The sequence below is a fragment of the Coturnix japonica genome, chromosome 1 (assembly GCF_054131305.1).
Source record: "Coturnix japonica strain WE chromosome 1, WE-NBRP24, whole genome shotgun sequence".
NCBI lineage: Eukaryota > Metazoa > Chordata > Aves > Galliformes > Phasianidae > Coturnix > Coturnix japonica.
Window position 1 is genome coordinate 73,944,608 of NC_140663.1, and position 16,265 is coordinate 73,960,872.

The 16,265-nt window shown below is 46.6% G+C and overlaps 1 protein-coding gene across 1 annotated transcript in view; it reads left to right on the forward strand.

The window, feature by feature from the left end:
- The first annotated feature begins 1,135 nt into the window (after nucleotides 1–1,135).
- The window catches only part of IGSF11 (immunoglobulin superfamily member 11), an 83,649-nt gene continuing 68,519 nt past the window's right edge, over nucleotides 1,136–16,265 (forward strand). Inside the window, exon 1 of the mRNA XM_015876114.3 lies at nucleotides 1,136–1,401. Coding sequence (XP_015731600.1) covers nucleotides 1,323–1,401 — 79 coding nt within the window. The 5' untranslated portion in view covers nucleotides 1,136–1,322. The remainder of the gene's footprint in view (nucleotides 1,402–16,265) is intronic.

Sequence of the window (16,265 nt, forward strand, 5' to 3'; positions counted from 1 at the left end):
GTAACTAGAAGTACAGCCATGGCCCTTCTTTCCTTCAGGCACTCAATGTGACACCCGCAAGGATGGGGGGCTCCTGTTGCCACAGCTGACCAATAAGAACAATGTATTCCTCTACTCTTTTTCTGGGTTAAAAATTCAGAGGGCTGTATGAAGGCAGAGCTCAACCTATTCCAACCTATTCCAGTTAGTTTCCCTTCCCCTCCTTCCACAGCCACCAGCTGCTCTGTTCCCTGTTACTTGAAATCATTTCTGCTCTTCTACACTCCCCCTTCTTGGTCACGAAGTGGCTGTATAAAAGGTCATTATGGCTTTATAGGGCAGCTGGGAAGAGAGAAACCTGAATAGGAGGGTCAGCTGGACATGAGGTTGTTGTCAGTGCCTCTAGCTGGAAAGGAGGTGTGGAGAAACTGCAGGAAGGAAACTTTGGATAGTGGAATGAAGCAGCCACATCCTGCGCTGAATTGTTGTTGGGTTTTCCTGCTTGTTTTCTCAATGCAAAATGAATGTGGTGAGACTCAGGCAGGGAGCTGGGCAAGGTGAGCTCTTTGCCTTGATCCTTTTCCCCAGATGGTGCCTAGGATGCCGCTTTTGATTGTCTGGTTTTCCACTTGGCCTCAAGGACTGAAATTACTTAAGCTTGTGACCCCGCGTGACACAACTTCTTGGTGGTTCTTGTGTTGTGCAGTGTTACCGGGCCCAAATACAACAACTGCCTCATTCCTTTTGGAAATAGCGTGGGTTCGTTTTTAGGGTTTTTTGAACGCTCGTGTCCTCCAGACTCTTGCAGACTGGTGTCGATGTGTCCCATACCTTTAAACAACAAGCCGGCAGCACAGACCATCCCAAAGCATTCTCAATTCTCTGCCTCTCTCCATCCCCGCAAGCAGCTCCTGGTGCGGAGAAGCCCCGCTCTGCAGCGCTGATCCGGAGGAGCCTCCGGGCCGCCACCGAGCAGCGGCCAGATGGCCGCGGGGCCCCGCATCATCCTCCGGCCGGGCGGGGCGATCCGTAGGCAGAGCCGGGGGGCGGCGGGATGCCTGGCGGCGCGGCGCTGCTCGGCGCGGTGCGGGGGGTGAGAGCCGCAGCCCCGGCTGCGGGGGCGGCTCGGGGCCGCCAGGCTGCGCTCTCGGGCCGGCCGCGGCGCCTGGCGCTGTCCCCGGGCGGCCGGGGCTGGGGCACGGCGGAGCCCGGCCGCGAGCGGGCGGTCCCGGGACGGCGGCGGCGGCGGCTGCACCTGCGGCGGCGGGGGAAGGCAGGGCTCGACGCCCGCCGTGCCCGGAGGCGGGAGCCCGCGGCCCGCTGCTCCCCTCGGCCGGCCCGGCATGACGCTGCGGCGGCGCCCCGGAGGCGGCGGCGGGCGCTGGGTGCCGGCCGCCCTGGCCGCGCTCCTGGCCCTGCGAGGTGAGTGCGGGAGCGGCGGGGAACACGGCGGGGAGCGGCGGCAACTCGCGGGGAGAGCGGGGAGCGGAGAAAGGAGCGTCGTTGCCCCAGCCCGGGGACGCGGGGTCTCGGGGGCCGTCAGTGAAGTTTTGGTGGCGGTCCCGCCGGTGATGCTCGGGAATGCGGCGGCGGGGAGCGCTCTGCGGGCTGGCTGCTCCGCTCCTCTCGCTGCCTCTGCCGCACCGTGGCTTTTACTACCGTCATTTAGTACTAGTGGGGTTTTTTTACGGTACTGTGAAACTTGCTGTAAACTGTCTGGGCTTCACAGGCACTCGGCTGGCAGGGCCTAGCTTGGCAGCAAGCTCACCTGGGTGCCAAACTCCGATCCATCTCTCAGGCCCCGAGGCAGCAGGGAACTTTGCACGGAGATGCCACCGAGCTGCCTGGGGAACCGAGTGCTCAGGGCTCGATGCCTCCCCGGCATCTGCTTCTTCAGCTCTGAGTGCCTGGCTGTAGGGATGTGGGGAGATCCAGCCCTCCCCATCCAACTCAGACCTTCTGCAGTGAGGTGTGTCTGGGTCCTGAGTGAGGAGAGGGGACGAATGGTGTGTGAGAGATATCCATCATATAGCTTGGTACATTGCTGAGTGCACCCAGAGGTGCTGCGGTAAGGGCATCAGGAGAACCTGCAAAGTGTGAAGCCTTCAGACTCATCTGTTAATGTCTTCTTCCAAGTAGTGCCAAACTTCAGAGCAGGCCTACACACCTATGTCCTATGGAAGTCTACAAAGTCATTATCTTAAGGTCTACTCAGGTCTGGTCAGTTACTTTCGGGAGGTCAGCCTGGCAGTGAGCAGAGCACAGGTTGGCAAGGCCAGCTGGGTGCTGCTGGCAGCCTGTGCAGCCAGAACAGCAGGCAACCTGCTGCAAGGGGCCCCGGGAGAGCGGGGAGGACAGGCAGGATCTCTTGCAAGAACACTGGGGACATCACAGCAAAGGCTGGGCAAAACTTCTGGCAGCCTGCGTTGAGTTGGAGCTGCCTGCTGGAGCTGCTGTGCCTGGCCCTGACAGCCCTGCGGGGAGCATCAATCAGGCTGTGTCCCTCTGGCCAGGTGCAGCAAGAAGTCAATCTGGTGGTCAGAAAGGTGGGTTTCTCACAAGTGCCTCAGCCCTGAAAACACGCTGAGTCCCACTGTCTGAAACCAGTTAGGAGTTGTATGTCTTAACTGGAAACGTCACCTGCTGACTTCAGTGGATGAATTATGGAAGAAAAAAAGAGTTTATTAGCTTTTAATTAAACCAAACAATCAGGTTTCTTTCACACTTCATCTGCTCTCTTTCTTTTTTTGTACTTTCCTGGGTTTGAAAGCACATATTCACTTTCAGGACCTCAATATTGCATGTCTTTTTTCTTTATCTGCAGGCATGGCATAGATTGAACTGAAAAGTTACTGTGCCTCTGCAATGACAGGTATATAAGTGAGAAAGTGTTACTGTTGATGTTCTGCCTCTGCAGGAACATCCAGCAGTAACCAGATTCGAGGTTGAAACTGCAGGGGCGTTTGATTATAGCTTCAGAAAAAAAAAAAAGAAGATTGACTAAATATTTAATTTTCTCTTTTTGGCAGAGGGCATGTGGGGACAATGGCACTAGAAGGGACTAAGCAGAGAAACATACCTTTCATAAAATAGTTATTTATGCCAGTATGATGCTTTTTTCTTGCACTTGCTTTTGAGACTTGAAAATGACTTGAGCGAACCACCTGTGTCTCGAGATTGTTTTTAATTTCTCTTGAAGGAAAAGTCTGCAGGAGATGGTGGTGGATGAAAATAACTGCGATACGCCGTCACTTCTGTGTTACACAACAGAAGTGTGGCTGTATTTTTGGGTTTGGATTTGAAAATAAAATCCTGACAGGCATAAGCAACAGACATAGACTGTGCAGGCTTGAAGAAAATTGGCAGAGATTCTTCTGAATAACATTTGTAGAAGATGAGTGTGTGTGTTTTTGCTCTATATACAGACTGGTTAGGAAGATCAATTTTCCTTTTTATTGAGGCTCTGTGTTGGTTTTGAGGATAGAGGAAGAAGCATATGACAGGATCATGTGCAAAGAGCTGCCCGAATCACAGGCGGAAGGCTTAGAAGTTAAAGTATCAGGAACTGTAAGAATGTATCAACGCAAGAAACACTTAACGCCAACAAGTGGCTGCAGGGGAAGGTCCTCGGAGGTCTTTCAGCCATTCTCACACAGTCAGGCTTTGTAGTGAAATGTCAGTCAAATATTATAACCCCATTTGCTTACGTTGTTTTGTAATTTGTAAAACAGCAATGATTCTTTTCAACTGAAACAGATGACATTGGGCTTATTACATTCATCTTTAAGGCTCCTGGGGCAGGGGTAGTGTCTTTGTTTTCACTCTAAAACATAATAACTTTTGTGAAAATAATACTTTTCAGGCTCCCCAGGGAAGTTTATGGATAGATAGGAGGGAACTCTCTTTAGGGCTTTGAAACCAATCCTGCTAGTGCACATCGATCCTGCTCCATCACCAGAAATAGCCTCCTGCACGTTTTCTGATGTGTTAGAAATCACACATTGGGTACAGCTGAGCTGCAAAAACAACTTTTTATTTATACTGTGCATGGCGTTTGGGTCCTTGTGATACAGTATCGCAACAGGTGGGATGTCAGCATGTTATGGCCTGTTGCAGCTGGATCTTGCACGTTTGGGGAGTGAGTAAATGAGCCTGGTAGCAATGCAGCAATGCAACAACAACTCTGCAGCTTCTCACACAGGCTGTTTTTTCTGGTCTCCATGTGAAGTCTCCTTCCTATGCACTGGGTTTATCCCAGCTTAAGCCATGCATTCAAGTTCTGGCTTTGCAGCACCGTTTTATCAGCCCATATATTCTCCTCAGCCCTAAACCAGGTCCTCAGCCCCAGCAAGGGAGGACCATGGCTGTGCCTTTCTTTTCCATGCTGATGCATTTTTTGGAACAGATTGCCATTGGTGTCAAGCTGTGTGGTTTTGTGACATGTAGATAAATCATTTTGCTCACGACCTGACCTTGGTCCCCAGCGGCAGGCACAGATGCATTAACTACTTCTTGCATCTCTAATGCAGGCATCTTGCCCTTATCTTGGAAACTATTAGCTGGTATTTTTTGTTGCTTGTAGTGTTGTTTGGTTTTCTTTTCAATCTCTATTTCTTCGGTATTGCCTAAAGTCCAATTTTCTTCTGTAAGATTCTGTTCTCTGAGGGATCTTGAAGTGTCTCAAGAATGGCTATATTTAGCTGCTCACTGGTAATACGGGTATGGAAAGTATGGTATAAACAACTCATTAAGAAACTTAGAAATCTTCTTTCCTGCCTCTATGGGGCAGATAAATTTGTGTTATGCTGCCAGCATCAGAGACAGACAAAGCAAGGCTCAGAGAGGCTTCATGACCTGCTGAAGGTCAAAGGATGCTGGTAGTCCCTTGGAGCCTTGGTCCAAAGGGTAACCACAGGAGAATGCTTATATTCATGCAGCAGGATAAGCCGTACTGTAATGGCACTCTTCAGGGATGCTCACTACTACACTGTGGTGAGTCACCTATATTTAGCAGGATGCTACTATCATTGTGCTTTTTAAGTAAAGTGCTTTTAACACAGTTTATTTCAAGGGGAAATGCATGCTCTGAAAATCTGTTCTTTGTAGTTTTCTCCTTGTCGAGCATTAATGCTACTTTCCCTTTGTGAATGTTCAGAGAGAAATTCAGCTCCTGGTTGTTTAGCAGACAGTAGTGTAACAAAGACTATTCCCTTGTTAATACTACCTTGTGTTTGCACAGTCATTTATAAGCATTAACTAATTGAGAGACTCCAAACGTATTCTGTTAGTGCAGTTGATTTGATTTATGGCTTGGAAAGGCTGAAATGTGCAGAGATGATGTTGCTTGTTTGCTGTCACGTAAGACATCTGCCCTGCTCTCCTTTAGAAAAGTCTCAGTTCTCCTGATCACAAACCACCCCACTTCTCTTCCACAAATGTTTTGCATCTTAAGCATTAGAGGGAGAGAACGCTTCTATTAATTATGCACAGCAATCTATTTTTTCCCCATATTTGCTGTCAGCTCTTTGGTTCTGGAGGTCACTTGTGTCCATTCTGGCTTCCACCTTCACTTTTTTGCTTTTGCTGCTTGATCAGGGCTAAGGACAAATGATCTGCTTCATCAGGATTGAGGGGTTAGGCTTCATTTTGGGTAGATATAAGAATTAAATGCTTTGACATTTCCGAAAGGAAATTTCCAAGAGAAATCCCATTTGGGGTCAACCAGCATTGTGCTTCTCTGTGGAACTGTATTGTGATAACACTAAAAACAACAAAACCCAACCCTAATCAAAAGATATTTTGATGTGAAAAGCCAGACTTTTTCATCTCAAAAAGACCTTGAGGTGGATGCTTGCGTATGTCTGGCAATTCTTCCTAGTCCTCTTTTGAAACACAGGTTTGATTTTACAGAGCATTGTGAGTGCAATATGGTTTGGTTTAGTGGAAGCATCCGCAGTAAAAATTGAAGTTGTTCCTATTTTTCATTTCATCAGCACATTTCTAAACAGTGGTGCCAAAACCCAACTTGCAGCTATTGGTGATATCTGTGTACAGTTCCTTCCCATCTATTTTTTACCTCCTTGGCACACACATGTGAAAAAACCACATGCATGTACATGACATTGCTGATGTTCTTCCCTTATCCAGCACACTGCAGGATACGATTTGCACCTAAAACAAATCATAGTGTGAGTATAATTTTGTATTTAGGAAACACAACCCCCTTGCTGATCAGGGCCAGCAGATCACACTCAGCCTCCTACGACTTGTGCATGCGCAGAGCCACAGCTCTCTTCCTGGCAGCACAGCAGCACTTGTGCCTCTGCATATCTGTGTGAAGTTACTTGCAAGACAGATTTCTGCAATAGAGAGATCTGATCATTTGTTTAGGGATAAAACCTTGTGCGTTTTTTTTCCCCCCTCTCGTATCCCTACAAGTCAGCCCGGCTACAGAAACGTGAACCAGATTGCATTTCACAAGCATCAGCAGGAGAAAGCCGATGTATGAACTCCACCGGGTTACATCCTGGCTTTGGTCTTCTTCAAAATGCAGAAGGCAGGAATGTAATTTCAGAGGGTGAACATTTCCAGTCTGTGTGCATTTCTGCAGGCAGCTCACAGCAGCTCTGGGTCAGGTCACACCACCGGTCTGCAGAGCCATGGCCAGCACTGGATGCTTCCAAGGGGATGCAGAGCCCCTGCAGCGAGTGGCTGGTGCCAGATGGGAATAAAACTCCTGTCTCCATTCCTCTTCCTCCTCCATGGGACCCCAGACCTGCCCCCTTGTGTGGAGCTGGGATAACCAGAGCTCAGCCCCCTGTCAGGCACAGGCTGTGGGTGGGCGATGGGGATCCAGCTCTTCCCCTGCCTGGCATCTATTGGCGGCCTCTGCCAGCAGTAAGTGGGTTGGGACGCACTCTCTGCATGCCTACTGGGGAGATTACTTCCTAATCCTCGTTAATTAGAAGTTGGCTAATGCCTGGGAGCTTGAGGGTGTAGTGCTGCTGTGAGCTTTTCTTTTCCTTTCTTTTTGTGTTTTGCTTTTCTTTTCCTCATTTCATTCTACCTGACATATCTGTGGGTACTCCCATAAGCCTTATAAATGGTCAGGCTTCTGTGATTTTTGCTAAGCTCTTGACTTTACTGATAACATGTGCTAATCATTCCCGGTGGTTAATTGTGGGCTGCGCTTGGCATAAGTAGGGGGAAAAAAGAAAAGGAAAGGAAAATCTTATTTTATTCCTCATACCTGGCCACATTCCCTGCTCTTCAGTTGTATTGAGCAACTTCTTGTTATTCTCTCAAAAAATAAAATAAAATAAAATAAAATAAAATAAAATAAAATAAAATAAAATAAAATAAAATAAAATAAAATAAAATAAAATAAAAACAAGGATAGAAACATGAGTTTCACCTTTGTTAAACTGCCTCAGTTTTAACTGTTCTTGATCAGCAGGTGTTATGTGCTGGTGAATGAGGAAACCTTTCTATATCTCCTCTGTGTTTCCAGGTGTGCCACCACAACTAACAACAGCGATCCCAGCATTTTAATGCTTCCATCACACTTTTCTTCCCATCCCCTTTGGTGGACGACTTGCTTTTTGACCACCACAGTCTGCTGAACAGATGTTTTCACTGAGCTGTTCACAGTGATACCAAAGATACTTTACTCAAGTGATTACAGTTGAATTAGAGCCCCTTGGTAGACAAGCAGTTCAGATTATTCTCCCAAGTTTGTATTACTGTCAGCTGGATAATGCTGAATTTCATCTCGCATCGTGCTGCCCACTTGCCTAGCTTTGTCAGATCCCTTGGAAGTCTCTCCCAATCTTCTTTCACTTCAGCCAACTCGCCGTCTCTCTTCCAGATATTAAGGAGTAGATTAAACCCATCCTGCAGCCTGAAGGAGACATGGGGGTAATCCCTTGTAATCAGGGCCAGGGCAGGGGCAGGGGGAGAGCCTGGCACCAGGCGGTAGGGCAGCAGCTTTGGATGAATGGAGAGTTTATCACTTAGTCCTCTCCTTTTCTTCTCACAGTATCATTGGTTTGAAGGATGTGAGTTCCTTTGTGCAGAGACCGAGCTGTTTGTGTCTCCTGTTGTGTGCTTTTAGGGTTTCTAGCCTCTAAGGGTCCTGGGACTGACTGTTCCTGATCCTAGCAATCTTCACAATCCTAGAATCATTAAGGTTGGAAAGACTGCTAAGATCAGTAAGTCCAAGCATCAAAGCATTCAAGAATTCCAGATGTTGCGAAATTGTAGCCTGCTATGACATTTGGCAAATTCCTGCATGTGTTGCTGATGTCACATTTTTGAGGTGTTTTTCTTTGACTTTATCATTTCTTTGCTTTTCCTCCACACTGTGAAGTAGATATCTGCTTCCTGATCAATGAATTCAGATCGCTGTGCTGTGGTTTATTCTTAAGGTAACATTTTTCCCTCTTCAGCCATGGCCATACAGATGGATCTGTGCCCTACACACCTTACTGTTTGATGCCACTGCCCTTTTGCCCATGCTGGGTTTCCAGTCAACAACATTACTTTGTGATGAATTCTGCAGACTGAGATGTGTTGAACTTTCTAACTATTGGTTAGTATAGTTATTTTAGTCTTTTACTGCACTGTATTAAGTATTTGTTGTGTTGTGTTGTAGGGAATCTAAAGTGCCTGCCTGCTTACATAGCTGAGTGTGTGCTTGAGCACTGTTATGTGATGGAGTCTGATGTCTGAATGCCTCCACTAGTTGTGGAGCTGCTGGGCTGCACGCCTGCTTGGCTTTAAGGCCGTATGTTGGGAGCTGGGAGCCAAGAGAGTTTGGGAGGACCTTGGCTACTTGGCAGGGTGACAGCATAGCCCCAGTCTGCCTGCAGAACTGCTGCGTCCTTGCCTTGTCAAGGGCAGCCCTTCCTCCTGCCCCTTGGACAGCTGGTGTGCCCCAGGCCCTATCACAGGACTCATCAACAGCATCCCTTCCCATGCAGTGCTCTGTGTTAGCTTACTAACTTTTGCTATGCTTTCTTCATCCCTTTATCGACAAAATGAGTACAAACTGGGAGGAATTTTCCTACCCACCTTGGTCCCCAGCCCTCTAGCACCCCATCCCCAAGCCAGGGGCCATTACAGGTAAGAATGGTATGCTTTGGAATCCCACTGACTCTCCTGTTAGCCTTCCGGGCAGCAGTCAGCAGTTTGTGGAACTAATTGCCAGGAGGTGCCAGTGAGGTGCTGAGTCAGAGCGAGATGTGCTTGCCAAGTCACTGCAGCAGAAGGAGCCCGCTCGCCTGGCGTGGAGTGAAGCCAATGGACGGTGGGTTTCCTGGCTGCTTTTTGGGCCTCTTTCTCTCATTTCCTGAGGCTGTGATTCAGCAGCAGCAGTGCTATGCAAGCAAGGGAGAACCTGAGTACTGATGGAAGGAGAGCTCTTCTGTTTGCTTTTTTTTTTTTGCCTTTTTCCTTGGTTTGGCTGTGAGCATTGGGGACCAGAGGATGTGGGCTCTATTCCTACCAGCCACCAAGTTTCTGCTGCTGTTTCCATGCTCTGTGCAGTGCTTTGTGTTAATGGAAAGACTAGCAAGCAAGTTGCTGTGCAGGGACAAGTGAACATGTGGCACCCTCAGATATATGAGGGTAACAGTACGGGATGCTGAAAGGACTGCAAAATAAAATGAGTAAGGGATGTTTTCTCTTGTCCACCTTGTGCTGCAACCTGTTTGTTGTTTGGGGTGTTGAAGGAAGATGTCAGACATGCAGGAAGATGAGAGCATGTCCTATATACATCCAGTACCTGATGGACCATACTTGTGAGAGCTTCGCCATTTGTGCTTGGCCTACATGAGCATTGCTAGCATTAGTGTTATACCGAGGATGAATCTGTTCTTAAGGCTCTTGGCCTCTCCTTTGCTGTAGGCTGACTTGGGTTGTCGTCCATCTCCCTGTCTGCAGCACAGGATACCATTCTCCTGCCTCAGACAAAAGTCAGTAATTGTTTGCACAATGGTCTAAATATACGTCTGGTGAATGCTGCCTTTGTAAGAATGGTGTATTATTTTTGCTTTGAATAACTACTTTGTAGAAGGAGATGAAGAGCACAAGGAAGGAGGCCGGCATGTTTTTCCGAACCTTTCATAGTTGCATTGCTCTCCACCCACTCACATTTTTACTGCTCAGTTTTGCATGACCTTCCTCTTCACTGATTTAAGCAGCCGCCATGCTGTTTAGGTCATCAAATCCTCAATGGGATAACCGAGGCCCAGAGACCTCACCCACCATCATGCAATGCTGCTGTGACCAGAACTGGTCTTCTGCCATTTTGAAGGTTATGTACATTGCTCAAGGGAACCTTGGTGTCTATCTGGCCAATTCCAGCCCTTCCTTTATATCCACTCTCTGCTGTAATTTCACTATGGAAATGGAAAATAAATAAATAAATAAGGCTTTGCCTGTTACAGCTGGGACTTTCTGAAATACCTGTGGGAATTAAGCCCTCAATTCCCTTAGGTTCCTTTCAAAAAGTGTAGCTGACATGGATTTATGTTGAACGTAAGCTGGAAGGGGAGGCATCCCCGTGATTTATCATGTCAGCAGTGCCATAGATATACTGGTACTGGAGGTAGTGAATGCCATGGCAAAACACATTTCGCTTTTAAGGTCTATGGATCAGGAGCTGCAGCTGGAGTCTTCAAGAGGAGTCTGATGAAAGTGGAGGCCATGCTCTGGCCTCCCCTTCCCCTTTGTTGAAGGTCTCTTAAAATGGAAAATACCAGTGTGCTGTGTGGGGACTTGGTAAATGCCCCTGACATCCACTGGGTCTGGGGCTGAGCACTCTACAAATCAGTGCAGGATGATGAAGAAGATTTAGATTAGATATTATGAAGAAATTCTTAACTCAGGAGGTGGTGAGATGCTGGAACCAGCTGCCCAGAGAAGCTGTGGATACCCCATCCCCAGAGGTTTTCAAGGCTGGGTGGAACCCTGGGCCGCCTGATCTAGTGTGTGGCAGCCATGCCCTCAGCAGGGGGCTGGAACTGGATGAGCTTTAAGGTCTCTTCCATCCCAAGACATTCTATGACTGTGTGAAGTAATGCAAGACCAACCTTGCTGGCATTTCAAAGGAGTAAACATGAATGAATGAGGCATGGTGTTTAACTGCAGTTAACTGCCAACAGCAGTGACAGTGTTGGCTTTGGAGACAATCAGGAGGTTATTTTGACAAGTGTAGGAACCCTTTTTCACTCTCTTCCTCCATAACCAAATAACCACAGTTTGCATCAGTTTTCTGCAAACACAGAAACTCAGTGACATTCATCACCATCTTAATTAAAAGCAAACAAATATGGTATTAAAGAAAAAATAAGACAACTGCTGAGAGACCAAAGAAGCAGCAGAGTATGACTGTCACTTAGAACAAGTCGTGACAAAAACAAGATGAAAAAACTGTCTTTATCCTCAGTTGTAAGTGAGAAACCCTCCTGGGAGGGTTTCTTTTTATGGCTAAAAATAATTGCAGGCTGTATTTGATGCCTCTTTCTGGAATGCCATGCTCTGTCTTGCAGTGCGTGCTATGATGCCTTGTGGATTCATTGCTCCCTCCTCCATTTGGCAGATAGGGAAGCTGAGGCAGAACCTGCAAAAGAGCATGATCTGTTCTCCTCTGTGAATTAACGTGAAATGGGCCCAAACTGTGGAAATCTCATTTAGCCAACTGTACAAGTTTTCCATTAATTTGGGTCTTGTTCTGAGGGCAGCTTGGATCTTTCTCTCATCTTTGGGAAAGTATTCAGCCTCGGTCAAGACCAAACCACAGTCTAAAATCAGACCAGGTTTCCTTTGCCAGGCTTTTAAGGCAAAAACGTATTACACTCAAACTACATTACAGACAAAAGGCTGTCTTAATGCAATAATATAACTGGACAGTCAAAATGGAGCAGCAGTGGGAGATGCATAAGTTAATGATGCCTTGTTACGTATCCTGTATCTTTTATGTCATGAATTTTATAGTCTGAGTGGTAGTTAGATTAGAGAGAGGTGAATAATTTATAGCCAATAATTTATTTAATGAATTCCTCTTCCATTTCTGTTTGCAAATTGTTTGTGAGCATCCTGTGGTTTCTTCCTCTTTTGCTTATTTGAAATTACTTACTGAATAGCTTCTGCAAGTAGTATTTCACACACCACATGCCTATGAGAAGGGTTTTTCCTCTCTTCTTTTGGGGGACAGCAGTATTACAGCTTCAGGTTAGGTTACTTGGCGCAGATCCACAGAAAAAGTTCATGCCATAGTGTTTCACCAACCTGACATCTTGGAAGTAGTAGTTAGAATTAAGCTTTTTGCAAAAGGTATGAAGAATTAGTTATTACTTTTTAATGGTTAGTCAGATTATCAGTGTGGATAATCAGGTTCAGACTTCACTTTTGCCAGCATGTGCTAAAATTGCTTAAAATGGGTTACTTCCTTTTACATTCACGTCACCAGATTAGAATAGTTGCAGAAACGAACAGGAAGATAAAGGGTCCGCAGTCAGCAGAGTGCTGTGCATATGCTTGACTTCAGGCATATTTTTGAGTAGATGCGTAAGTGGTAGAATGGTAAATGATGAACTTCAGCATATATTTAAGTGGCTCTCTGAATTAAGGTCCAAAAATACAGACCCGAGCAAATTTATCTTTCATGAAAGTGACTGAGAGAAATAATTTTGTTGTGTTTTGTTTTGTTTCTTCAGCTGCAGTTATGGGATAGTTGCATTTTTGGATAGTGGGAGGAGGTGAGAATATAAATATTTCTTCATCTCTCAAGATTTCTCAGATTTTACAGTCTTCTCCACATGCCTTTATTCAATTATTATCTCTCTCTCCAAAAAATAATGGACAAATGTTAAATAATGCCTAAGAAGTGACCCTCACCACAGAAAGGAGAACGTTCACCAGGTCTGTGAGGAATAGTTATGAGTTCCATTAGCATTTTAAAAGGCTGTCGGATGAATAGAAATCTGGAAAGCTTTGCATTTTTTTTTTCTGTGCATCTGTTGAAGGCTACACATTGTAGAAAAGCAGCTTCTGAAGGTATGTGACATACCCTTCAGCTCCGGAACGCAGGTGTTGTTTTGCGAGAGGTACGCTTAAATGATTCATTTTGTGGATTTGCAAACTAGTGAGGCCTCATATCTCTTGTCTGTGCTTCCAGGTTGACCTGTGTGAGGTCTCTTATGTCTAAAGGAAGGTTGAGCATGGCCCAGTCTTTTCCCTCCTGGCAGCAAATATCTCACGTTATGGAAAGGAAGGTGGCTCAGGTCGGTGTGGTCTGGGAAGCTGAGAAGAGAAAAAGCCATCTCTGGGTGGTGCGTGGGTGACGGCTGCAAAGGTCAGCAGTGACTTTGGGGTAGGGAAGGGCAACTGTTCCTGCTGACTTGCAATAGCTAAAATGAGCTCTTTGGAGCAGGCTTCAAGGAGCATGATGTTGTTTCTTGTGCTCAGACAGTGGGCTTAATCAGAAATGCAACCAATCCATGCTCTGCCCAAACCCCAAATGTTCTATATCCCAAGGACAATCTTGCAAAAAGCGGCCATTAGTGTCCATCAACTCCTTATGTGCAAGAGAATTACAGGACGTATTTGAAAAGGATTCTTTCCAAGGGCAAGTTTTCAGACCTCTGGACATACTTATTGCCAGTTAGGCGATGACTTCAGTCCCACTCTTGCACCCACGGAGATCAACAGGACAGCTTCATCTTACTAGGGCTGGGACGATAAGGGAGCATTTGCAGAGCAGAAAGGAGGAGCACCAGCAGTGCGTGCTGCAAGAAGCACTGAGCAGCCTCTGGGCTGGCCTGTTTCCCCATCCACATCCCTACTTACTAGTCTGTGCTCTTTGCTGCTTGTTATTATCTTGTGTGGTCCCAGCTCAAAATCTAGGGAGGACACTGCAAGGGAAAGCTGGAGATGCAATTCTGGGTTTTGTTCTGGCCTTCTTCTCTGATGCTTGTAGGGCTTTTAGCACATTCGTTGCATATGATTGCACCGTTGGTAACCCCAGTGATGCATGTATAAAATTAAAAAGCAATCACCTATACCAAATAAGATAAACAGCAGATGGTCCCAGAGGACTGCAACGTGTCCTTGCACTGTATGTGGATGCCTTTAGGAGCAAAGTTATTGGCACTGCACAAGGTGTACAGAGACAGAGACACTATGTCATAGAAGGGCAGTCATATCTATGACAGGAAAAGCATCAGGAGATTGTTGAAGGCTGCTGGATACTTGTTATTTGGGAACCAGAGCCAGATCAGCTGAGGAAGGTAGGAGATCAAAGGTCACTTTTGAATTTAGGTTGGGCTCACTTGTGGAGAATCTTGGAATGAGAATGGCAAAAGAAGAAGCTTGGAAAGGAAACATGGCCACATCTTCATCCAGTGACTAGTGCCACTGACAGGGAGTTAGCATCTCACAGGAGTTTGGCTTCATGTGGGGAGATCTCCCAAAAGAAGGATGCGTAGAGGGGAGGCCGCCTTCCTAAAATGACCTTAATGGAGGACTGAGGTGTGTCTTACCTTGTCTTCTGCCTCTCTGTGTTGCAGCGTTATGAACAGGGCTTAATAGTAACAATAAAATTATGTCAGTAGTAATTATTGTTATTAACTCTTTTACACTGCCTTGAGAAGGGTCCTGGTTGTGTGGACTCATTCTGCAGTGACTCCAATGGGAGGGTGCACAGTTTCAGACCGAACTGGCCGTGGCCACGCATCGGGCTCTTTGTGTGTCTGTCACAGTCAGCCAGGACAAGTCGAAACAGGCAAAAGGAAAGAAAATAGACAAATTTCCGCATTCACAGCAGCTGGAGTGAACGTCAAACAGATGGGCTCTTCCACCCCGATTATCCTAACCACCTAAATATAGAAATACGGGCTTTTTTTTTTTTTTTTCCCCCTCCTCTTTCTCTTCTTTTCTTTCTTTCTTTCTTTTTTTTTTCTTTCTTTTTTTATAAATAATTTTAAATTACCCGAGGGGGTGGTGTTAGCACACGCTAGGGCAGTGCTAACGAGTGCAAATAGAAGTCATCTGCTGACAGAGTCAGATCATGGCTTCTGCTCACGATTCTCTCCCCCCGCATCCTTGCCTGCTTGTGCTTTTACCAAGGGAAGCACATAGGCTGCCAGTGGCTGATGCTGTCCCCCTCTGTGGGGCTGGGGGACACTTCTCAGTGCATGAGCAGACTCTTATTTCAAATGCTGACTGTGGCTGTGCAAGCACAAAGAGCACCAAGGAAAATGGGTAGGGAATGCATGCCCTCATCTCCTCCTGCACGCAGTTTGCTGAGTAGATGGGGCAGAAATTCTGCAAGGAGGACTTCACAGCTATTTTTCTGGAGGTCCCCAGTGTAAGAGAGACATGGACGCACAGGAAAATAATCAAAGGGAGTGCTATCGAGATGATGAAGGGATTGGAGCTCCTGTCCTGTGGGGACAGGCTGAGAGAGCTGGGAATGTTTAGCTTGGAGAAGAGGAGGCTCAGGGGGAGTCCCATCATCACTGCAGAGAGATCGAAGGGATAACTGTTAGCAGCTGGCTGTGCCTGGGCGCTGTTGTCCTTTTTGTCCTGCAGTATTTGACACAGCTAAAGCAGCAGGAAGGCAGTGTGCTGTGTTATTTTTGGGTATCTTTTTCTCTACTGAGGGCTTGAGTAAGGAAACATTACTAAGGGGATTTCAAGTAGGGAAATACAGTATCTCGACAATACTGTGCTTTCTATTCATCTTCCAGGTTACTCTTCTTTTGCTTTTTCTTGTCTTGTGACTGAATTTCATAACTGTTCCCAGGGTTTTATTCCCTGGCTGGCCATGGGAACAAGAGGAAGGGAAGAACAGCAGGAGGCACTATCTAGAGAACATAGCAGAGCAGTGTGGGATGAGCACGAGGCCCCGTTTCTCATTTCTGCCCTGTTGGTTCCTGAGCATTGTTCTCTTCACCTCTAGGAAGGGAATAACAGTGGCTTGCTCCTAAGGATGCTGTCAGGGAAAAACATTATGCTGATGCTATGTTATAACTGCCACAGCCATGGCCTAAGATATACAACAAGAATAAAGGTTTGTAATGAAACTGCCCTGACCTGGGGCCCAGCCAAGCAGAACTGCAATGTTTTTCCCTTGTCATTGTGTACAAGGATGTGTTGTGCTCTGTGGATGTATCTACACCAGCATCAGTGCAGATATACAAACAGGCCATGAATAAAACTTCAGAGACTCTGCAAAGGAATTCTTTATCTTATGGGCTGCTCTCCATGTGAGGATAGTGCAC